Source organism: Aquarana catesbeiana, linkage group LG08, assembly GCF_042186555.1.
Source record: "Aquarana catesbeiana isolate 2022-GZ linkage group LG08, ASM4218655v1, whole genome shotgun sequence".
Taxonomy (NCBI): Eukaryota; Metazoa; Chordata; class Amphibia; order Anura; family Ranidae; genus Aquarana; species Aquarana catesbeiana.
In genome coordinates, this window is record NC_133331.1 from 305,052,675 (window position 1) to 305,078,181 (window position 25,507).

The 25,507-nt window shown below is 45.2% G+C and overlaps 1 protein-coding gene across 1 annotated transcript; it reads right to left on the minus strand.

The window, feature by feature from the left end:
• Nucleotides 1-1,712: 1,712 nt before the first annotated feature.
• Nucleotides 1,713-23,732, minus strand: LOC141106888 (uncharacterized). Its single transcript, XM_073597817.1, is given in 15 exon segments — nucleotides 1,713-8,301; nucleotides 9,978-10,101; nucleotides 10,204-10,341; nucleotides 10,451-10,548; nucleotides 10,665-10,788; nucleotides 10,875-11,009; nucleotides 11,137-11,265; nucleotides 13,205-13,276; nucleotides 17,997-20,059; nucleotides 20,854-20,995; nucleotides 21,120-21,326; nucleotides 21,408-21,502; nucleotides 21,619-21,742; nucleotides 21,829-21,930; nucleotides 23,615-23,732. Coding segments are annotated over 13 exon segments (5,010 nt in total). The 5' UTR covers nucleotides 21,704-21,742; nucleotides 21,829-21,930; nucleotides 23,615-23,732; the 3' UTR covers nucleotides 1,713-6,703.
• Nucleotides 23,733-25,507: the final 1,775 nt, after the last annotated feature.

Below are 25,507 nucleotides of genomic sequence, written 5' to 3' on the forward strand. Positions count from 1 at the left end.
TAACTGAACCACTGATGTCACCAGGAACCCATGCCACGTAAGCAATGATGTGGTGTTCTGCCCCACTTTCATGTATTTTTTTTATATCCTAATTGAATTGCATGCGATTACCATATTTTGTAGTATGCAGACATCTACTGGCAGTTTTGGGCCAGTGCAATTTGTTTGCTAATGTGATTTTGGTATATTCCTCTGTCCTCGATTCTGAGTGGAGAAAGGTGTTTTTTATCTTTCGCCTGGTTTTGTAATTCCCGAATCAGGGACTGGAGCTCAGGAGAATCCAAAGTGCTTTTGGAGGGAAAGAGTCTGCAATCCTGTCCCTGGCTTTTGCCAGAAATCAGCGGGCTGAGTGCACAGGTGTTCACAGTCCTTATAATCTACGAAAGGGGTCTCCAAACTTTCTAAGCAAAGGGCCAGTTTACTGTCCTTCGGACTTTAGGAGGGCCAGATTGTGGGCAGTGGGAGTAGAAAATGCCCCAGGCTTGGTTGTCTGCAGTGATACAATAATTACATACCGTTTGTGGGCAGTAGGATGTATTGGTATTAGTGGGGAGATTAATCTCCATCGTTGGTGTCAGTGTGAGGAATGGTGTCCAGTCATTGGTATTAGTGGAGGAATAATGCCCCATTATTGGTATCAGTGGGATGAATAGTGTTCCATCTATAGTGTCAGTGGAAGAAATAGAGTCACATCTATGGTGTCAGTGAAAGGATTAGTGCCCTATCCATGGTGTTAGTGGGGTGAATAGTGCTCCATCTTTGGTGTCAGTGGAAGGAATAGTGTCCCATTGTTTGTGTCAGTGGAAGGAATAGTGCCGTGTATCAGTGGGAGGAATAGTGACCTATGGGCCAGGTAAAGGCAAGCAATGGGCCACATCCGGCCCACGGGCCACAGTTTGGAGACCACTGATCTAGGACCTGTCAAGATTTCAGGGCTTCACCCGAGAGACAGGAGGTCTCTGTGAAGGGGACAGGAGGAAACCAATCATTCCCCAGGAGTCAGAGAGGCTGCACGAGGCAGCCAGAGGATGTACAGTTTACATACCCTGGCAGAATTAATGATTTCTTAGCCATTTTTCAAAGAATATGAATAACACAAAAACGTTTCTTTCACTCATGGTTAGTGTTTGGCTGAAGCCATTTATTATCAATCAACTGTGTTTACTCTTTTTAAAGCATAATCACAACAGAAATTACCCAAATGTTTACATACCCCAGTTCTTAATACTGTGTATTGCCCCCTTTAACATCAATGACAGTTTGAAGTCTTTTGTGGTATTTGTGGATGAGGCTCTTTATCTTCTCAGATGGTAAAGCTGCCCATTCCTCTGGGCAAAAAAGCCTCCAGTTCCTGTAAATTCTTGGGCTGTCTTGCATGAACATAGAGTGGCTCTATGATATTGAGGTCAGGAGACTGAGATGGCCACTTCAGAACCTACACGTTATTCTGCTGTAGCCAATGACAGACCTCACGTTCTTGATGACGCCCTGTGGGAGGGTGAAACATTGACGCTATTTCCGGTATCAATGACGTCACAATGACGTCACTTCCGGTCTCATGGAATGCACGCCAGGAACGCGTTTTTACACCCACAGCTCCATGTTTGAGGCCTTTTTTTATACAACTTTTTGTAAGTACCCACTCCCTTTTACAATAAAACCTTTTTTAATGGTACTTCACTATCAGTTCCCTTCTTTTTTACTTCTGGGTACCTGTTTTTTCTGGATGAGAAACTTCATAAAAGGAATTCTGGACCTGATGACCTATCACCATATCCGCCATCCCAGGATATCTTTACTAAGCTTTAAATGACCCACCAGACTGAAAAGCTGGGGGTCGTTCTGATCTGGTGAGTGGGGATACATGAGGGGGTGTTGCACACCTGAATATTTCTGAAGCACCTTATATTTCCTTCACTGTGGATTGGAGCACCTTTAGTCACTTTATTTGGACTTTGTTTCTATTTCATTCATTGTATTTTCACCCATTGTGTTTGCGAGCGCTATATTTATAGTTATATGACATTTTAGTTGGTCTACCTGACCATGGTTTGGTTTCAACAAAACCCCTCATTTTCCACTTCTTTTTTTTTTTAATCAGATCATTTTTATTGAACATTAAGGTAACATTTTCATTTTACAACAAACGTAACACATAACTGAGAGGACACAGATTTATCCATTCTTGTAGCCAGCCGGCTACATAGTGTATGCGTTCACACTGTATAAAAGGCAACAGTTCATGTAAAATAAAGAGACATTGGGGGTTATTTACGAAAGGCAAATCCTTTGTAAATCCGAGGGTGACATGCAGGTAAAATAAAAGACAGCATTTTAGCTTGCACATGATTGGATGATAAAATAAGCAGACCTTCCCCTCATTTCAGATGTACCCCTCAGATTTACAGAGACTGCACTTCCAAGTCCAAGAGAATTTTATTTTGAACCAAGCGTAAGGGGGCTAAGCCAGGAACCTCTAGCCAAGCATCCCAGATATTTTTAAACTTCTTTGGGCTACCTCGATGTCAATTGCTCCCTTACAAGTGAGTCATTTATGGCAGTAACCCATTCCGTATGTGTAGGAGGTGATACCAAAAGCCATTTTCAAGCTACAAACAGAGCCCTGAGAATGGCTATATGGGTGTGGGGTGTATACTGTTCCTCATCTAACCAGCCGAGTAGGCAGAGTTTAGGGTCTACTTCAAGTTTAAGGTTCCAGATTCTATTAATAGTACTTATCACTGTGGACCAATATCTTTGCCATTTTGGGCATTTCCATAGCATTTGTATAAGTGTACCATTGTCCACCAAACGAGGACAGAACAGGTCATCCCTTCTATGCCATTTGTGCAATTTATCGGGTGTACGGTAAGTGCAGTGCGGTGGATAATAAACAATTAAGTACATTTTTGAGATGAGGGAAGTGACACTCTAAGTACATTATCAAGTATAGTGGCCCATTCCTCATACGAAAGATGTCCTATATTTTCCCCCCATCCAGCTCTGCAGTTCAGTGACATAGCTTTGGATACTTGACATAGGAGAGAACCAAATAGGGAGGATATCTGTCCCTTCCGGGTCGATGATGTAACTAGTTGTGTAAGTATTTTGGGCCTAGTTAGTTCCCAAGTAGAAATTGTAGATTGTGCTGATATAGCGTGCCTAAGTTGGAGGTATTGGAAAAATAGGGTATTTGGCAGATTGAATTCCACGCGCAGTGATTGGAAGTCTCGCAAGAGGCCTCCATGGTAAAACTGTGGAAAAATATACAACACCACTCCTAGGGCAGGTGGAGAAAACCTGTAATTTATCTAGTTCTGGGTAGTTCCTATTGTTCCAAATACGGGACCAGTTAGTGTATCCCGCATATTGGAAATGTTGTTTGGCTTTACTCCATATTCTGTCTAGGAGAACCAGGGTGGGGTAAGATGGTAGTGCCCCTAGCTCTCCCGCTTCTATGCATTCCACAAGGCCATCCCCGGACAGCTGTGTGCGTACAATATTCCTTATAGTTACATATAGTTACATAGTAGGTGAGGTTGAAAAAAGACACAAGTCCATCAAGTCCAACCTATGTGTGTGATTATGTGTCAGTATTACATTATATAATCCTGTATGTTGCGGTCATTCAGGTGATTATCTAATAGTTTCTTGAAGCTATCAATGCTCCCCGCTGAGACCACCGCCTGTGGAAGGGAATTCCACATCCTTGCCGCTCTTACAGTAAAGAACCCTCTACATAGTTTAAGGTTAAACCTCTTTTCTTCTAATTATAATGAGTGGCCACGAGTCTTATTAAACTCTCTTCTGCGAAAAAGTTTTATCCCTATTGTGGGGTCACCAGTACAGTATTTGTATATTGAAATCATATCCCCTCTCAAGCGTCTCTTCTCCAGAGAGAATAAGTTCAGTGCTCACAACCTTTCCTCATAACTAAGATCCTCCAGACCCTTTATTAGCTTTGTTGCCCTTCTTTGTACTCGCTCCATTTCCAGTACATCCTTCCTGAGGACTGGTGCCCAGAACTGGACAGCATACTCCAGGTGCGGCCGGACCAGAGTCTTGTAGAGTAGGAGAATTATCGTTTTATCTCTTGCGTTGATCCCCCTTTTAATGCCAATATTCTGTTTGCTTTATTAGCAGCAGCTTGGCATTGCATGCCATTGCTGAGCCTATCATCTACTAGGACCCCCAGGTCCTTTTCCATCCTAGATTCCCCCAGAGGTTCTCCCCCCAGTGTATAGATTGCATTCATATTTTTGCCACCCAAATGCATTATTTTACATTTTTCTACATTGAACCTCATTTGCCATGTAGTCGCCCACCCCATTAATTTGTTTTTTGCAAGATTTCCACATCCTGCGGAGAAGTTATTGCCCTGCTTAGCTTAGTATCGTCAGTACAGAGATTGAACTGTTTATCCCATCCTCCAGGTCGTTTATAAACAAATTAAATAGGATTGGTCCCAGCACAGAACCCTGGGGAACCCCACTACCCACCCCCGACCATTCCGAGTACTCCCCATTTATCACCACCCTCTGAACTCGCCCTTGTAGCCAGTTTTCAATCCATGTACTCACCCTATGGTCCATGCCAACGCACCTTATTTTGTACAGTAAATGTTTATGGGGAACTGTGTCAAATGCTTTTGCAAAATCCAGATACACCATGTCTACGGGCCTTCCTTTATCTAGATGGCAACTCACCTCCTCATAGAAGGTTATAGATTGGTTTGGCAAGAACGATTCTTCATGAATCAGAGGACTCAGGGTACAGCCAGCCCATTAAATTCTGCAATTGAGCTGCTATGAAATAATAAAATGGAACAGCTAGACCATCCGAGTCCTTTGTTTCCTGCAGTGTTTCCAACTTAATACGTGGAACCTGTTTCCTCCATATCAATGTGCGGAAAATGGTATTGCATTTTTTAAACACATGGATAGGGATCCAGATGGGTGCATTGTGAAGCGCATACAAGAGTTGTGGACTCCAAATAATTTCTATCAAGTTACAGTGGCCTACTACCGAGAGGGGTAATTTAATCCAGCTAGCTGTTTTTTCCTGAAATTTTTGAATCAATGGGTTTATATTGAGTTTGATATAGAGATCTAAGTTAGGGTGGATAACAATGCCCAGGTATCCATAATGTCATACCATTCAGGGAGGCATGTGATTGGCCCCAAATTTATTATGCAGCAGGACAACGTCTTCAAACATACAGTCAATGTTATTAAGAACTATCCTCAGTGTAAAGAACAAGAAGTCCTGGAAGTGATGGTTTGGCCACCACTGAACCATGATCTCACCATCATGGAGTCCATCTGAGATTACATGAAGAGACAGAAGGATTTGAGACAGCCGACATCCATAGAAGATCTGTTCTTAGTTCTCTGGGATGTTTGGAACAACCTACCTGCTGAGTTCCTTCAAAAACTGTGTGCAAGTCTACCTAGAAGAATAGATGATGGTTTGAAGGCAAAGGGTGGTCACACCAAATATGGATTTGATTTGGATTTCTCTTCTGTTCATTTACTTTCCATTTTAATTGATAAAAAATAACCTAATAACCCTTCTACTTCTGAAAGCACTTTTCATTTACAGCATTTTTTCACACCTGCTTAAAACTTTTGCTCAGTACTGTATATACAACACATGCACATGCTACCTAGACTTCCTAAACATGAACAATGATCTGTGTAAAAATAACATAAAAAATGCGCTAAAAAGTTACTTAGCTCAGGTTATCGCGGCTTCACGATCTCTGTAGGCAACCAAGGTTCCAGGCTCTACTCTACAAGGGATTGCAAGAAATCAGGTGCTAGCAACATCCTCCAGTGAAGTTTCTTCTGCCACAGACTTTCTTTGTTGTTATGCCATTATGGAACCTTCCATTTAGCTTATGCTGCTGGCCTTTTATTTGGAAAGTTTAGGTAGACATTCCCATATAGGCATATTCTTTTCTGCATCAGTTAGTATGAGTGAACATTTCCAAACCCAAACTCTAGCTGGCAGTGTTGTACCACACATGCCATAGGTCAAATATGTCAAACCATTGTTGACCTTGGTTACTTTGATGCCTCATTTAACCAGAATTCCTCTAAAATAATGGGAGCAGGTAACTTCCAACTGACATTTGCCCACCATACAATGACATCTACAATATTTTACCATTGTATTTGACTAAATCTTGTGCAAATGATTCCAACAGCATTTGTTTGTGAAATTTTCACTCAACGACACCTGATGCTTACTTCTAAATCAAACACACTATATTGCCAAAAGTATTAGGACACCTGCCTTTACACGCACATGAACTTTAATGGTATCCCAGTTAGTCTGTAGGTTTTAGGAGTGTGTCAATGGGAATGTTTGACCATTCTTCCAGAAGAGCATTTTTGAGGTCAGGCACTGATGTTGGGCGAGAAGGCCTGGCTCACAGTCTGCGCTTTAATTCATCCCAAAGGTACAACACTTCATCCATGTCTTTGGTGATCTCTGATCTCCTTATGAACTGTTTCTTCCATGATGAAGATCAGCCATGGAGTATATCTGAGGTGTATATCAGGGTGTGCTTCTTGCCCACATGTCCAGCAACATATATATATACAAGACATTTCCCGCACTCAAGGCACTAATACACCTCGAGGGTTGTGTGGGACCCCTGATGTACAGGAAGAAAGGACTTCAGTGAGGAACAATTCCCTCACTTAGGACAGGAAGGTGGCTTCTCCCCCGTGTGAGATCTCTGATGTCTGTAAAGATGGGATGTAACTGAAAAACATTTTCCGCACTCAGGACAGGAAAACGGCTTCTCCCCCGTGTGAGTTCTTTGATGTCTGACAAGATCTGATTTTTTTAAAAAGCATTTTCCGCACTCAGGACAGGAATGCGACTTCTTTACCATATGCAATCTCTGATGTCTGTAAAGATGTGACTTAAGTAAGAAACCTTTCCCGCACTCAGGACAGGAATACGGCTTTTGCTCTGCGTGCGACCTTCGATGTGTGACAAGCTCTGATATTTGTGTAAAACATTTCCTGCACTCAGAACAGGAATACGACTTCCCCTCTGTGTGCGATCTCTGATGTCTGTAGAGATGGGACTTGACTGAAAAACATTTCTCGCACTCAGGACAGGAATACGGCTTCTCACCTGTGTGAGTCCTTTGATGTATGACAAGGTCTGATTTTCGCACAAAACATTTCCCGCATTCAGAACAGGACACAGGCTTCTCCCCCGTGTGCAATATTTTATGTTTGTAAAGATTGGACTTCCCTGAAAAACATTTCCCGCACTCAGGACAGCAATACGGCTTTTCACCCGTGTGAGATCTCTGATGTGTAACAAGTTCTGATTTTCTGAAAAAACATTTCTTGCACTCAGCACAAGAAAACGGCTTCTCCCCTGTGTGCAATCTCTGATGTCTGCAAAGATTGGACTTGTCTGAAAAACGTTTCGCACACTCAGGACAGGAATACGGTTTATCCCCCGTGTGAGACCTCTGATGTACGACAAGTTGTGATTTAATTAAAAAACATTTTCCACACTCAGAACAGGAAAATGGCTTCTCCCCCGTGTGAGATCTCTGATGTATGTGAAGCCTGGACTGCTGTGAAAAACATTTCCCGCACTCAGAACAGAAATACAGTTTGTGCATTATCTGATGGCTGTAGAGATGGGATTCCTCTGAAAAACATTTCCCGCACTCGGGACAGCAAAGTGCCTTCTCCTCCGTGTGAGATCTCTGATGTATGGAAAGACTGGACTTGCTTGAGAAAAATATCCCGCACTCAGGGCAGGAATGTGGCTTCTCACCCGTGTGAGATCTCTGATCTCTATAAATACCGGATTTCAGTGAAAAAATCTTCCCGCATGCATGACAGGAATAAGGGTTCTGACCTGTATGAGATTTTATATGCACATTAAAGCTGGTTTTAAAACAAAAACACTTCCCACACTCAGTACAGGAAAACCTCTTATCTGTTGGAAGGACGGCACCGTCCCTCACAGTCTGAGGTTCCTCAGGATAAGAGGAATACGATGGTCCGGCACCGTCCCGCACAGTCTGAGGTTCCTCAGGATAAGAGGAATATGACGGTCTGGCACCGTCCCGCACAGTCTGAGGTTCCTCAGGATAAGAGGAATACGATGGTCCATCTACACTGTGTGGTGCCGGATGGACATTTGAGGTAGCCGGGTTTTCTCCTGGACTATACTGTGTGATGTCCTCATCTTCTACTTTACAGTCTGGAGACAAAGTGAGACAATCCTCTGAGGTTTTCCTCATCTCCCGTCCATCTACTAAAATAGAGATACAAAGATTATTACTAGACATGAGCAGATTGGTTCCCCTAAACCAAAACTCCACCCACATCAGGCAGCTTTGTCTCTGAGGATCTTACAATTCCCCCCTCAAGGTAACTAGTAAATGGGTCCTCTGATCTCCTACCAGTTCATTTCTTCATTCATGGACCTTAGTCAGAGAGTGAGGAAACGACGAGAACTGTCTTTTATAGGAGTGACAGTGATGAGGGGATTATAGGACGAGTGTCCCCACCCCCTCTATCACTCATTACCATCTTCCCAACAGAAGAAGTCCTGCACTTCCTTATTTAGTCCATGATTTAGTCATGAATAACAGCGGGGCTGAGCCCCACCAGAGGTCAGAGAGAGAGGATGGGGGGAGAACAACCAAGATGAAGACTGGACTGATCCTGAAGACCACCATCATTGGGTTATTGACTCCTCCCTCATTATCACTTTCTGTTTAAGGCTCCAAATGTTATTAACATGTAAAAGTCTGTGCTCCAATCAAATCATCAGATATAAAATGTCCAGCTGGTAGAAAATGGGTGTAAGAAAAGAGAATACATTTTATGTTTATATATATAGTAGTGTGTAGAGGGGAGAGAGCAGAAGTCAGGACTATGTAAAGTACAACATATTGTATAAGATACAACAGTTAGGACAATATAGTATCTGAATAATGTAATGTACAACATAGAGTATATAGTGCAAGGGTCAGGACTATGTAATGTACAACATAGAGTATAGAGTATATAGTTCAGGGGTCATGAGTATGCAATGTACAACAAGGAGTATATAGTTCAGGGGTCAGGAGTATGTAATGTACAACATAGAGTATAGAGTATATAGTGCAGGGGTCAGGAGTATGTAATGTTCAACATATAGTATGTACAGTAGTTGATGGGTCAGGACTGTGTAGTGTACACCAGAGATTGCAGGGCTTAGGACTATGTATTTTGCAATAATAAATATATAGTGCAGGGGTCAGGACTCTAATAATAATAATAATAATAATAATAATAATGAATATAATAACATTTTTGGTATTCAGTGGAAGCTTAAAGTATCACTAAAGGCAAAACTGTTTTTAGTTTATAATGGAGATGGATTATGCAGCGTACACATGGTTGGACTTTTCGACCGGATTGGTCTGACGGACTGAGTACGGCGGACAATCCGATCGTATGTGGGCTTCATCGGACCTTCAGCGGACTTTTCCAGTCGAAAATCTGACGGACTTTAGATTTGGAACATGCTTAAAATCTTTACGTCGTAACTCCGCCGGACCCAGAAATCCGCTCCTCTGTATGCTAGTCCAACAGACAAAAACTGACGCTAGGGCAGCTATTGGCTATCAACTTCCTTATTTTAGTCCGGTGTATGTCATCACGTACGAATCCATCGGCCTTTGGTGTGATCGTGTGTAGGCAAGTCCGGTCGTTAAAAAGTCCGTCGGAAGTCCGTCGGACCAGCTGAACACCAGAATCTACATAAATCCCGTTTAGTTACATAAATTGTGTCTGCAGCACAGAGAAGGAAGATTATCTGAGAGAAAGACAGGAATACAGGATGGGGAACACAGCTCAGGAAAGTGACCAGGGGATTACAGGCTGATATCACCCAGTCCTTGCCCTACTCTAAAACAATCAATGATCAGTATAATGACCCACCTGTGCTGATCTCTGTAGGTGTCCCCGTTATTCTATCCTCCTCCATAGACTGCTGTTTATCCCTCACATACGTCTCTTCCTCTTCTGCTTTAACCTCAACTTTTATGTCGATTGGATATTCACCCTAAACCAAAAGAATGAGAGAAAATATCATCTGTAAAATATAAACTCACGTGAAAAATCCACATCTCATCTCCACATGTTCTAGTTGCTCCATCCAACCAACCTTGTAATGGTAACCTTCCTGTGCGGAATCCTGGGAATACAGAGGACCTCCCCCTCCCATAGACTGCTGAGCTCCACTTATCAACATCTCTTCTTCTTCCTCTTTAATCTTAACTTTGAGGTCTTTCAGTTCTTCATCCTAAACTCCAAAGATGATAGAATACATGTGTAAAACAAGACAAGAGATTACATAGAATAATGTCCTCTCATAGCTTAGAATTCTGTTTTAGTTGCTCAGTCCCACCTACCTGATGATGGTGGGGGATGGTGTGATCTTCCTGTGTGGAATCCCAGGAATACAGAGGAAGGGAACATCTCTCTGGTGGGTTCCCATTACTGGATCCATCTGTAGGAAACACACACACTGACTGAATACATTGTTTCTATGTGTTTATCAGATGATGGGGGATCTAGGTGGACCCTCCGTACTGCTCTCTCCTTTACAATAAAGTCTCCTCTTACCCGGTGATGTGAGGGGTGGCTGATTCTCCATCATGACGTCCTTGTAGAGATCCTTGTGTCCTTCTAAATACTCCCACTCCTCCATGGAGAAATAGACAGTGACATCCTGACACCTTATAGGAACCTGACACACACAATGATACAGTCACCATCCAGACACATCCCTTGTCTGTTACTGGATAATGTCCCAGAATTCCCACCACCGCTCACCTCTCCTGTCAGAAGCTCCAACATCTTCTTGGTGACTTCTAGAATCTTCTGCATGTTGTGTCTCTCAGGTTTTAGGGAGTCACATGGAGGCACTGTGATGGTCATATGATCACCTGACTTCACAAGAGGAAATCTCTGTATTGGAGAGCCAATAGGAATATCATGTTAGAATCCCAGAATCCTCCTCACCTCTCCGGTCAGATTTGTGTTTTACTAATAGAGATAAGAGTGATGTCATGTGACCTCCCAGAATCCTCCTCACCTTTCCGGTCAGCAGGTAGATGATCTCCAGGGTGAGGTTTAGGATCTTCTCAGTCATGTGACTCCGGTCCTCCTCCATCCTCATCGGTGCCGCCATTTGATCTATACAGGTCTCCTTGTAGACGGATAACTTTGGTAAATGAAAGTAAGAATTATTTGGATAGTGTTAGTCACACAATAATAGGATGAGAATGTGAGGGGGGTTTGCTGTACTTTTAAGAACTACTGCCCCCATGTGAACACATTTAGTTTTAACTATTTAATTTTTTCTACATTTTCGAAGTCCTAGAACCCTCCTGGCTTGCCGGGTCAGAAATTCTCTTTTCTCTGTTGGGTGTGCTTTGTTTCTGAACTGGTTTTGATTAGTTTTAGATCTACAGACAAGGAATGATAAATACGATCCTTCTTCTGTCTTCTTGTAGGCAGTGCAGTGAGATCAATATAAGATCATTATGATGTCCAGGAAAGGGGATTTGCTGACTTTTGGCCGGAGTTCTGGGCTAATCCGCATATTTGGCAGAACTTCCGACTGCAGGGTTCTAATCTCCAGCAGCCTGTTGACTAATAGGAGTGATGTCATTGTCACTCTGCGCAGTAAGGCCTCTTTCTCATGGGGCGGATCAGTGATGATCCGCCCCGTGAACATCCGCTGGCTCAGCGGGGATCGCTCCGCCGATCCCAGCTGAGCAGGAAGATGACAGGTCCATCGCTGCACGCTGTGCAGCGGCGGACCTGTCAGAGCGCCGCTCTCCCCTATGGGGGATCGGATGATGACGGACCGTAGTGTCCGTCGTCACCCGATCCGATCCGAAAACGGATGGAAAAGTAGGTTTTTCCTCCGTTACACTTTTCGGATCGGAGCGGGGTCGGATGTCAGCGGACATGTCACCGCTGACATCCGACGCTCCATAGGAATGAATGTATGTCCGTTTTTCATCCGAAAACGGAAGGATGAAAAACGGACATACGGATCGTCCGTGTGAAAGAGGCCTAAGAGAAGGGATTGGATTGGATAGTGGGGGATGCTGCTGGTGGAGTAGTGAGCTGTGGAGGAGGAATCTGTTCCCTTCCCTCCAATGGCAGCCCAGTGTGGGTAGGAAGAGGACAACAGGGGGTGAGGATTTTGTTCTTTTGGTTGGCCAGCATACTGTAATATCCAAGACAGAATGGCAATGGGTCACGGGGGCTATGAATTCCAGCTTTTGGCACTGCCAGACCCTCAGTCAAGGGAAGGTATTGGACTGCCTCCGTCAGGTGCATAGAACTGACCTCTGGCCAACTGACAGGTGATGCTGCTTAGACAGACATCTTCTAAGTACGAGTGAAGGGGTGAAGGAAATCTCTTCTTCATTCCACTTGGTATCTCAGAAAGTTTTATTTGACCAGTTAAATGGGAAGAAGGTGAAGGCTGCCTTTCTTTCCTGGCAGGAGTACTCTAAGGATGTCTGAAAAGTAAGTGCAGGTAGGTGGACCATCATAGACCAAGAGCCCTCATCCCTGATTAGACTCCCTGAGCCCTGCAGTTTCCTTTTTCCTCAGAGCCCTGCTGACCACCAACCCAATCAAGGGCCCCAGAGTCCTTCAGCTGCAATACCCACTCATAACCCTTTAGATACACTACCCCCCTTTAAAGCCCCACACTCCCTCAAAAGTCCTACAGCCTCCGTATCCCCCCCCCCCAGCTCCTCTACTTTCCTCAGACCCATGCTCCATACTCCTGACCCCTGCACTCCATCATTGTGTTGGCTGCATATTGTAGTGATTGCCCATTTGCTGCCTGTGCGGTGTAATAATTACCATGTATGGTCAGGATGGTCATTGCCTTGTGTATTTATTGTCAGTGCTGTTTATTTCGAGGAACATAGTATTCAAATTTAAGTCTAAAAATTAAGAAGATGTTTCGGCCCCGTAATTGGGGAAATAGTCTGACCCTGAAGGGGTAAATCACTATATATGTGTGTAACATCATCTGCTGGAGAAAAAAGATGTCACAGTGACTATGGAGGAAGAGGACGGACATGACGGGGGGGATTGTTACTGGGAGTAAATATAAAATAATAATGTATTACCTCCTCCTCTCTTGCCAGTTCCAGCAATGTCTCCTCTCTACTTCCTCCCGACTCACCTCCTACCCGGAACTTCCTGTTTATACTCCAACATCACTTCCGGTCTGTACCTGACATCACTTCCTGTCTGTACCTGACATCACTTCCTGTCTGTACCTGACATCACTTCCTGTCTTTCATAGGGACCTCATGTCTGCCTATAACTGATATCACCACCTTGTGGAGCTCAGAAGAACTGCAGCCCCGAGAACATCTCATCGTGTGAACACGTTCTTGTGCTGTGTGTGTGTATGTACTGTATTTCCTCATAATTAAATACTCGCCTACTCTGTCGGATTTGCCAGGACAGTCACATTTTTTTTAGCTATTTGTCCCGCAATGTTTGAATCTCAGGCTGTGGCTCAAGAATGACAGCAAAAAGTGTAAATGTGTTTGGGTCCAGGCAATGGGAGACCCTGCCAGATATATGAAAGTCTTTTCTTCTCACTTTTTACCCCGGTCCTGAAAGGTAATTTTGCCCAGAAGAGGGGAGTGGAGGGCACTGCGTGTGGGCGATTTGTATGAGAGTCATCCGTGGGCCCCGTGTGGGGTGAAAAAAGGGGGATTTGAGGGTGCTGTGTGGTGTCCTGGTGGAAAGGGATCGGTGTGGCCTTTTCTTTGTCCCACCACCTAGCCAGGGAACTGCTCTCAACACCTGCATGGAACATGTGATATCGCTGCTAACAGTCCACTTCTAGGACCAAATACCTCCATGTACCCTATTCAACCCCATGCCCCTAATTACACCCCATGTCCCCCTCCTCACTCCACTCTTTGCCACTTTTTGCTCCTCTCCACCACCCTTCACTGCCCTGTCCCCCTCTACATCCCTCAACCACCTATTCAATGACTCATTCATCTCTTCATTCTCCCACCTTTCTCTCCACCACCCTTTCTCTTTGCTGCCCTTTCCCCATCTTTCTTTTCCCTGCCCTACCCCTATTCACCCCCTTCCCTCTTTTCTTCTCCCCTTCCCCTTCTTCACTGCATGGTGTCCTTCTTCACCTCCCCATCCCCCTCTTCACTGCACGGTGTTCTTCACCTGCCTATCCCCCTTTTCACCTCTCAATGCATGGTGTCCTTCATCACCTCCCTATCCCCCTTTTCACTGCCCTACCCCCCCTTTCCCTCTTCACTGCACAGTGTCCTTCTTCACCTCCCTATTCCCCTCTTCACTGCCCTGCCCCCCTCTTCCCTGCATGGTGTCCGTCTTTACCTCCCCATCCCCCTCTTCACTGCCCTGCCCCCCTCTTTCCCCTCTTCACTGCATGGTGTCCTTCACCACCCCAACCCCCTCTTCACTGCAGTGTCCTTCTTCACCTCCCTATCCCCCTCTTCACTGCCCCGCCCCCCTCTTCCCTTCATGGTGTCCTTCTTCACCTCCCCCTCTTCACTGCCCTGCCCCCCTCTTCCCTTCATGGTGTCCTTCTTCACCGCACGGTGTCCTTCACCTCCCTATCCCCCTCTTCACTGCCCTGCCCCCCCCCCTTCCCTTCATGGTGTCCTTCTTCACCTCCCCCTCTTCACTGCACGGTGTCCTTCACCTCCCTATCCCCCTCTTTACTGCCCTGCCACTCTCTTCGCCTCTTTCCCCTCTTCACTGCACTGTGTCCTTCTTCACCTCCCCCTCTTCACTGCCCTGCCCCCTCCCCTCTCTTTACTCCCCCGTCTCCTTCATCACACCTCTCTATCCCCCACTTTACCTGATCATCTCCCTCTTCACCCCTTGTTCCCCTCTTCATCCACCTTTCTCCTCCCTTCCCTCTCTTCACCTTCCTTTCCTCAGGCCCCCTTTTCATCTGCCTCTCTTAACCACCCCTCTTCCTCCTCCTGTGCCCGTCTTCACCCATTTCCCCCTCATCACCCACCTTCCCCTTCCTGTCCCCTTCTTAACCTCTCCTTCCCCTCTTCACCACCTATTCCCCCTCATCACATTTCTCAACCCTTCTTCACCTCCCTGTCCCCTTCATCTCACCCTCTTGTCCTCCTCTTCACATTCCTGTCCCCCTCACCATCCTCATGTCCCCCTGTTCACCCTCCTGTCCCCTTCTTCACCCCCTGCTACCCTCTTCACCCCCATTTTCCCCTCTTCCCCACCTATTCCCCCTTCTCAACCCCTCTTCACCTCCCTGTCTCCTTCATCTCCCCTATTTTACCCTCTTGTCCTCTTCACCTTCCTGTCCCCTTCACGGTCCTCATGTCCCCCTGTTTACCCTCCTGTCCCCTTCTTCATCTCCCGCTACCCTGTTCACCCTCTTTCCCCTTCTTCACCTCTCCTTCCCCTCTTTGCCACCTATTCCCCCTTCTCAACCCCTCTTCACCTTCCTGTCTCCTTCATCTCCCCTATTTCACCCTCTTGTCCTCCTCTTCACATTCCTGTCCCCCTCACCAGCCTCCTGTCCACCTCTTCATCTCCCCACCACCCTGTTCACCCCCCTTCCCCCTCATGTCTCCCTCTTCACCTCCCTGCCTTCCTATTCACCCGCTTCTCACTTTTCAGAGGGGCGGCAAGGTCTGTGGAGATCAAGGGGGGCAATCTTCCCACTGATGAAAACATATGTATTATTTTCTCCCACTAACCAGATATAAGGGGGTCCTTCTCCCATTGCTCAGCAATGTAAGGGACCACTACACTGATATAAGTGATCCTCCTCCCATTGGTCACCAATGTAAGGGACCACTGATACAAGGGGGTCCTTCTCCCATTGGTCACCAATATAAAGGGATTACTACACTGACATAAGGGGGTCCTTCTCCCATTGGTCACCGATATAAAAAAACACTACACTGACCACTGATATAAGTGGGTCCTTCCCTATTGGTCACTTATGTATGGAACCACTACACTGACCACTGATACAAGGGGGTCCTTCTCCCATTGGTCACCAATATAAGGGATTACTCCAATGACCACTGATATAAGGGTATCTTTCTCCCTTTGGTCACCAATGTAAGGGACCACTACACATAAGGGGGTCATTCTCCCATTGGTCACCAATGTAAGGGACCACTACACTGACATAAGGGGGTCCTTCTCCCATTGGTCACCAATATAAGAGACCACTGCACTGACCACTGATATAAGGGGGGTCTTTCTCCCATTGATCTCCAATGTAAGGGACCACTGATATAAGGGGGTCCTTCGTTCATTAGTCACCAATATTAGAGACCACTATACTTACCCCTGATATAAGGGGGTCCTTCTTCCATTGGTCACTAATGTAAGGGACCACTACACTGACCACTGTTATAAAGGGGTCCTTCTTCCATTGGTCACCAATGTAAGGGACCACTACAATGACCGCTTATATAAGGGTGTCCTTTTTCCGTTGCTCACCAATATCAGTGATTACTACACTGCCCACTGATATAATGGGGTCCTTCTCCCATTGGTCACCAATATAAGGAATTAATACACTGACCAGTGATATAAGGGGGTCCTTCTCCCATTGGTCACTAATGTATGGGATGACTACACTGACCAGTGATATAAGGGGGTCCTCCCATTGGTCACTAATGTATGGGATGACTACACTGACCAGTGATATAAGGGGGTCCTTCTCCCATTGGTCTCCAATGTAAGGGCCCACTACACTGACCACTGATATAAGGGTTCCTTCTTCCGTTGATCACCAATATAAGGGACCACTGAGAAGAAAAGTGCGACGCCCAGACAGATTTCCCACGGAGGTGGACTGACGGGGCTCCTGCTCAGAGTGTCTTCCCAACACTATTGAAACATGAAGGTAAACTAAGAGTAATGCTATGTACACAAGAGTGGACTTTTCGACCGGACTGGTCCGACAGACCGAATCCGGTGGACAATCCGACCGTGTGTGGGCTTCATCGGACCTTCAGTGGACTGTTTCTGTCGAAAATCTGACGGACTTTAGATTTGGAACATGCTTAAAATCTTTACGTCGGAACTCCGCCGGTCCCAGTTCCTATTGAGAAACCCGCTGGTCTGTATGCTAGTCCGGCGGAATATAACCGACGCTAGGGCAGCTATTGGCTACTGGCTATGAACTTCCTTATTTTAGTCCGGTCGTACGTCATCACGTACAAGTCCGTCGGACTTTGGTGTGATCGTGTGTAGGCAAGTCCGTTCATTCAGAAAGTCCATCAAAAGTCTGTCGGAAAGACTGTCGGACCTTTGTTGCCGAAAAAGTCCACCCGTGTGTACAGGGCATTATATTCATAAAAGTTTGTTGGATGGATGTGACCAGCATTCGTTCAGCTGTGACAAATTCTGCCCATAATTTCATTAACACAATGATTTCCTGTGATGGTCAGCTCCAACTAGTGGCCATAATGAGGTATTTTTCCTGGAAAATTAGCGAGATATCACATTATGGTCACTAGAGGGAGCCAGTGATTATAAGAAATAACTGTATGTAATAAAATATGGCTTATAGTCATCACGGCTGGTTGAATGTTTTTCACATTTGTGCAATATTAAAAAAAAAAAAGACTTCTAAATATTTGTGAAGACTTACACCCCAAAATGTACTCAGCCAATGAGAGGTAAGGACTTCATTTTTATTTTTCTCCTGCTATCAATGGCCGACACGGAACAACACTTCATCCATGTCTTTGGTGATCTCTGATCTCCTTATCAACTTTTTCTTGCATGATGAAGATCAGCCATGGAGTATATCTGAGGTGTATATCAGGGTGTGCTTCTTCCCCACATGTCCAGCAACATTCATATACAAGACATTTCCCGCACTCATTAATACACCTCGAGGGTTGTGTGGGACCCCTGATGTACAGGAAGACAGGACTTCAGTGAGAAACAATTCCCTCACTCAGAACAGGAATATGGCTTCTTCCCCGTGTGCGATCTCTGATGTCTATAAAGATGTGACTTAACTGAAAAACATTTCCCGCACTCAGAACAGGAATACGGCTTTTCGTCTGTGTGAATCCTTTGATGTTTGACAAGATCTGATTTTTGTGCAAAACATTTCCCGCACTCAGGACAGGAATGCGACTTCTCCCCCGTGTGCAATCTCTGATGTCTGTGAAGATGGGACTTGAATGAAAAACATTTCCCGCACTCAGAACAGGAATATGGCTTCTCCCCCATGTGAGACCTCTGATGTTTGACAAGATCAGATTTTTGTACAAAACATTTCCCGCACTCAAAACAGGACAGAGGCTTCTCTACCATGTGCAATCTCTGATGTTTGTAAAGATTGGTTCTCCCTGAAAAACATTTCCCGCACTCTGGACAGGAATAAGGTGTTTCCGCCACGTGAGACCTTTGGTGTGTGACAAGTTCTGATATCTGTGTAAAACATTTCCCGCACTCAGAACAGGAATAGGAATTCTCCCTCATGTGCAATCTCTGATGTCTGTAAAGATGAGACTTGACTAAAAAACATTTCCCACACTCAGGACAAGAATACGGCTTGTCCCCTGTGTGAGACCTTTGATGGGTGACAAGTTCAGATTTTTTGAAAAAACATTTCTTGCACTCAGAACAGGAATATGGCTTCTCCCCTGTGTGCAATCTCTGATGCTTGGAAAGATTGGACTTGTCTGAAAAACATTTCCCGCACTCTGGGCAGGAATGTGGCTTCTCACCCGTATGTGACCTCTGATGTGTGACAAGCTCTGAATTTTGTCTAAAACATTTCCCACACTCAGGACAGGAATAGGGCTTTTCCCCCGTGTGCAGTCGCTGATGTATGGAAAGATGTGACTTAGTTGAAAAACATTTCCCGCACTCAGGACAGGAATACGGTTTATCGCCCGTGTGAGACCTCTGATGTGCGACAAGTTGTGATTTATTTACAAAAGATTTCCCACACTCAGAGCAGGAAAATGGCTTCTCCCCCGTGTGAGATCTCTGATGTATGTGAAGACTGGACTTTCGTGAAAAACATTTCCCGCAATCAGGACAGAAATACGGCTTCTCACCCATGTGCACTATCTGATGGCTGTAGAGATTGGATTCCTTTGAAAAAAATTTCCCGCACTCAGGACAGGAATATGACTTTTCCCCCATGTGAGACTTTTGATGTTTGACAAGACTCGATTTTTGTACAAAACATTTCCCGCACTCAGGACAGGAATGTGGCTTTTCACCTCTATGAGATTTTTTATGTACATTAAAGCTGGATTTAAAACAGAAACATTTACCGCACTCAGTACAGGAAAACCTCTTATCTGTTGGAAGAACGGCACCTTCCCTCACAGTCTGAGGTTCCTCAGGATAAGAGGAATACGATGGTCCGGCACCGTCCCGCACAGTCTGAGGTTCCTCAGGATAAGAGGAATACGATGGTCCGGCACCGTCCCGCACAGTCTGAGGTTCCTCAGGATAAGAGGAATACGATGGTCCGGCACCGTCCCTCACAGTCTGAGGTTCCTCAGGATAAGAGGAATACGATGGTCCGGCACCGTCCCTCACAGTCTGAGGTTCCTCAGGATAAGAGGAATACGATGGTCCGGCACCGTCCCGCACAGTCTGAGGTTCCTCAGGATAAGAGGAATACGATGGTCCGGCACCGTCCCGCACAGTCTGAGGTTCCTCAGGATAAGAGGAATACGATGGTCCGGCACCGTCCCGCACAGTCTGAGGTTCCTCAGGATAAGAGGAATACGATGGTCCGGCACCGTCCCTCACAGTCTGAGGTTCCTCAGGATAAGAGGAATATGATGGTCCATCTACACTGTGTGGTTCCGGATGGACATTTGAGGTAGTCGGGTTTTCTCCTGGACTATACTGTGTGATGTCCTCATCTTCTACTTTACAGTCTGGAGACAAAGTGAGACAATCCTCTGAGGTTTTCCTCATCTCCCGTCCATCTACTAAAATAGAAATACAAAGATTATTACTAGACATGAGCAGATTGGTTCCCCTAAACCAGGACTCCGCCCACATCAGGCAGCTTTGTCTCTGAGGATCTTACAATTCCACCCTCAAGGTAACTAGTAAATGGGTCCTCTGATCTCCTACCAGTTCATTTCTTTATTCATGGACCTTTCAGAGTGAGGAAAGTGCGACAAGTTGCAGAGGTCCCACATCGCTGCCTCCCGTGTCCTGAGACTGCACTCAGTGACTTGGGTCTGAGACTATACAGACACATCCCTCCACCGGGCACAGCCAGCAAACAATTGTTTTTTAGAGGTCTTCCTAGAGCCAGGCATGGGGCAGAAGACCCAAGACACTTACTCCAGGTGCCTAGGTCAAGCAACGCCTATGGTGACAATTAACATTTTCCATCCAGCTGAACCCCAGAATCTCCATAATCCAGTCTAGATACATAAATTGTGTAGGCGGCACAGAGAAGGAAGATTAACCCGAGAGAAATACAGGAATACAGGACAGGGAACACAGCTCAGGAAAGTGACCAGGGGATTACAGGCTGATATCAACCAGTACTGAGAACTAAAAATAAGGATCCCTCAAGGTGCATATCCCTGTTAATGCCAGCTATGAATACATCTATAATTATATAAATAAATCCCTATACGCTTGAAATTGCAAAAAAGGGAGAGAGGGGGAAAAGAATTGGAGTGGGATATCAACCAGTCCTTGACTTACTCTTGACCAATCAGTGAGCAGTATGGGTGGAGGAATGTATTTAGTGTTCATAACCCACCTGTGCTGATCTCTGTAGGAGTGTCCTTCTCTATAAATGTCCCCGTTATTCCATCCTCCTCCATAGACTGCTGATCATCCCTCACATACCTCTCTTCTTCTTCTGCTTTAACCTCAACTTTGATATCTATCAAATCTTCACCCTAAACCAAGAGAATGAGAGAAAATAGCATCTGTAAATATAAACTGGAATATTGTGACATCAAATTAAAGAAATCCATACATTGTCTCCAAGAGGCCATGTTCCAGATTCTCCGCCTCACCAACCTTGTAAAGATGAGGTGTGGTGTGATCTTCCTGTGTGGAATCCCGGGAATACAGAGGACGGGGACATCTCTCTGGTGAGTTCTTGGTTTTAGGTGGCTTCATCACATCCTTGTGTCCTTCTGAAAACTCCTCCATCACACCATACACCTCATCCTCCTCTTTATACTCTTCTTTAACAACAATATTGTAATCCCCGAGGTTTCCACTCTAAAAGATATAATAAAACATTCATTGTAATAAACATGCCTGTGAATAAATCAGAACTATCAGCAATTGGCAATCATCTACCTGATGGTAAGGGATGGTGTGATCTTCCTGTGTGGATTTCCGGGAATACTGATGACGGGGACATCTCTCTGGTGGGTTCCCATTACTGGATCCATCTGTAGGAAACACACACACTGACTGAATACATTGTTTCTATGTGTTTATCAGATGATGGGGGATCTAGGTGGACCCTCCGTACTGCTCTCTCCTTTACAATAAAGTCTCCTCTTACCCGGTGATGTGAGGGGCGGCTGATTGTCCATCATGACGTCCTTGTAGAGATCCTTGTGTCCTTCTAAATACTCCCACTCCTCCATGGAGAAATAGACAGTGACATCCTGACACCTTATAGGAACCTGACACACACAATGATACAGTCATCATCCAGACACATCCCTTGTCTGTTACTGGATAATGTCCCAGAATTCCCGGCACCGCTCACCTCTCCTGTGATCTTGCTGGTGACTTCTGAAATCTTATTTTACTTTCTCTATTCTATCAGGGAGGGACGTGAAGGCAATGCGTTGGTCACATGATCTCCAGACTTTACAGGAGGGAAAATATATTTGAATATGAACAGTAAAATCAAGTGATCTTGCCAGAATCCTCCTCACCTCCCTATATTACTGCCTCACTTTTATGAAAGCCCCACTTAAGACTCAGGTATAATTTACCCACACAGCCCCCCCCCCCCCTACTCCATAGGTTGAAATCTTGTTGCAGGCATTCTGATGTAATTACACACAATGCAGAACCAACAGTCCTGCTTTGCTTGTGCTGTTGCCAAGGGTCAGTCAACCTCCCACTGATTCTTTGAGCATTGGAAAAAAGAGAAGAGAGCCAGACGGGAGGAGTTGTGAGGTTATACGATGAGCTGACTCTGGATGGAGGGACATTGGGAGGAGGAACTGTGAGGTCAGTACAGGGTCAGTGTGATGTAATAGGATGTGCTGATTCTGGTTTCAGGGACTGTGAGTTAAATGTGATGTCAAAGTTTTCAGACTCTTGATGTAGGAACATTGGGAGGAGGAGCTGTGAGGTGGGTGTGATGTTATAGAATTCTCTGATTTTGGATGGAGGGACATTGGGAGGAGGAGTTGTGAGGTCATTGTGATGTCATAGGATGGGTTGACTCCAGATGAAGAAACAGTTGGATGAGGAGCTGTGAGATCAGTGTGATGTCAGAGGATTCTCTAACTCCAGATGGAAGGTCATTGGGAGGAGGAGTTGTAAGGTCAGTGTGATGTCATAGGACTCTCTGACTCTGGATGGAGGGACACTGGGAGAAGAAGTTGTGAGGTCATTGTGATGTCATAGGATGGGTTGACTGCAGATGAAGAAACAGTTGGATGAGGAGCTGTGAGATCAGTGTGATGTCAGAGGATTCTCTAACTCCAGATGGAAGGTCATTGGGAGGAGGAGCTGTGAGGTCATTGTGATGTCATAGGACTCTCTGACCCTGGATGGAGGGACATTGGAAGGAGCAGCCGTGAGGTCAGTGTGATGTCATAGGATTCTCTGACTCTGGATGGAGAGACACTGGGAGGAGGAGCTGTGAGGTGCGTGCAACGTCATAGAATTCTCTGACCTTGGATGGAGGGACAAGAAAGGAAGAGCTGTGAGGTCAGTGTGATTGTGATAGGATTCTCTGACTCTGGTTGGAGGGACATTGAGAGGAGGAGTTGTGAGGGGCGCTCTGTGAAGCTTCTGTATATAAAAAATCATTTCTCCCGGGTGCGTCCGACCTCTCTTAAACTGAAAGATGAACTTTGTCTTTGGGCTTTGCCAGGATACATCCCATTCCTTTGATCTCCGTGTACTCCAGAAGCTTCACTGATCACATTTTTGGATGAATATCTGAGACTGGGATCATTATGTTTAATTAGATTTACATTTTTTTCCCCCCTATTTCAATAATAAAAAGTAAACACATACATATTTCAAACCCCCCCCCCCTAAATAAACCCCCCACCCCCCATAAAAGTCATATAATCCGTTAGTATGCGCTGATGAGAAGGTAATTGGTGAAAAGGTGACATCTCTAAAATTAAGGAGATGTTCTGGCCCCGTAAGTGGGAAAATGTTCTTACCCTGAAGGGGTTAATCTAGGTTTCCACACTATATATGTGTGTATCATCATCTGCTGGAGATAAAAGACATCACAGTGACTATGGAGGAAGAGGACGGACATGACGGGGGGTTACTGGGTGTAAATAATATCTTTTTACCTCCTCTACCGCCAAGTTCCAGCAATGTCTCTTCTCTAATTTCTCCCGACTCACCCCTCGCCCGGAAATTCCTATTTATACCTGACATCACTTCCTGTCTTCCATAGAGACTTCCTGTCTGAGTATCAGTGAGATCACCACCTTAGGGAGCTCAGAGGAACTGCAGCCCAGAGAAACATCTCGTAGTGTGAACACGGCCTTGTGCTGTGTGTGTATGTACTGTATATCCTTATAGATGGGTCATCTCCACTCCCACCAAGGGGGATAGAAATATATTACTGCCTAGTCCAGCCTTTCTCAGCCAGGGTTCCTCCAAAAGTTTTTAGGGGTTCCTTGAGCAATTACAAATGTCTGTCTCTCAGTAACAACTGGCATCAATGATCTGTGAGGGGGCATTCCTCCCACTGATGATGATGTAAGAATGTCTTTCTCCCACAGACCACTAATATAATGGGTCCTTCTCCCATTGGTCACCAATTGTAAGGGACCACCACACTAACCACTGACATAAGGGGGTCCTTCTCTCATTGGTCACCAATATAAGGGACCACCACACTAATCACTGACATAAGGGGGTTCTTCTCCCATTTATCACCATGTAAGGGATCACTACGCTTACCGTTGATATAAGGGGGTTCTTCTCCCATTGGCCGCTAATTTAAGGGACCACCACACTAACCACTGACATAAGGGGGGTCCTTCTACTATTGGTCACCAATATAAGGGGCCACCATAATGAACACTGATATAAGGGGATCCTTCTCCCATTGGTCACTAATGTAAAGAACCATTACACAGACCACTGATACAAGGAAGTATTTCTCCCATTGGTAACCAATGTAATGGACCACTACACTGACCACTGATATAAGGGGGTCTTTCTCCCATTGGTCACCAATGTAAGGGACCATCATACTGTTATAAGGTGGTTCATCTGCCATTGGGCACCAATGTAAGGGACCACTACACTAACCACTATAATGAACACTGATATAAGGGGATTCTTTTCCCATTGATCACCAATGTAAGCTACCAGTACACAGACCACTGATATAAGGGGGGTCTTTCTCCCATTGGTCGCCAACGTAAGTGACCAGTACACAGACCACTGATATAAGGGGGGTCCTTCTCCCATTGGTCACCAATGTAAGGGACCACTACACTGACCACTAATATAGTGGAATCCTTCTCCCGTTGATCACCAATGTAAGTGACTACCTCAATGAGCACTGATATAAGGGGGTTCATCTTCCATTGATCACTGTTTGTGGGATCACTACACTAACCACTAACATAAGGGGTCCCTCTCCCATTGGTCATCAATCTAAGGGACCACTACATTGACCACTGATATAAAAGGAATCCTTCTCACGTTGATCACCAATGTAAGGGACCACTGATTTAAGGTGGTCATTCTCCTATTGGTCACAATTGTAAGGGACAACTAAACTGACATAAGGTGATCCTTCTCCTATTGGTCACTGATGTAAAAGACCACTACACTGACCACTGGCATTCTTGGTTCTATTCCTATTGATTTCAATGTGGTATGGGTTTAGCATCTGAATTTTCTTTGAAGTTGACCCAAACCTGCTTGGTCCGAACCCAGGGCGGTTGCGTAGTTGAAACAGAGCAAAGAGCAAGCCAGTATTGTTCTAATGTTCCCAATTTGGGGTTGTTGTTGTTGGTAAAAACATCCACTCACCCCCTTATCAAATACTCTGCAAACTTTTTGGTTATGGCCAAGACCAGCGCCAACAGTTAGTTCCAAATTGAAAGAATGATAGTTATGTGGGTTGTATTCTGTCTGTCTCAAAATACAACTGGCATAAGCAATACAATGCTCAACACCACCCTGCTCTTGGGAAAGTGCAGCCCATAGTGCCCTGGAAT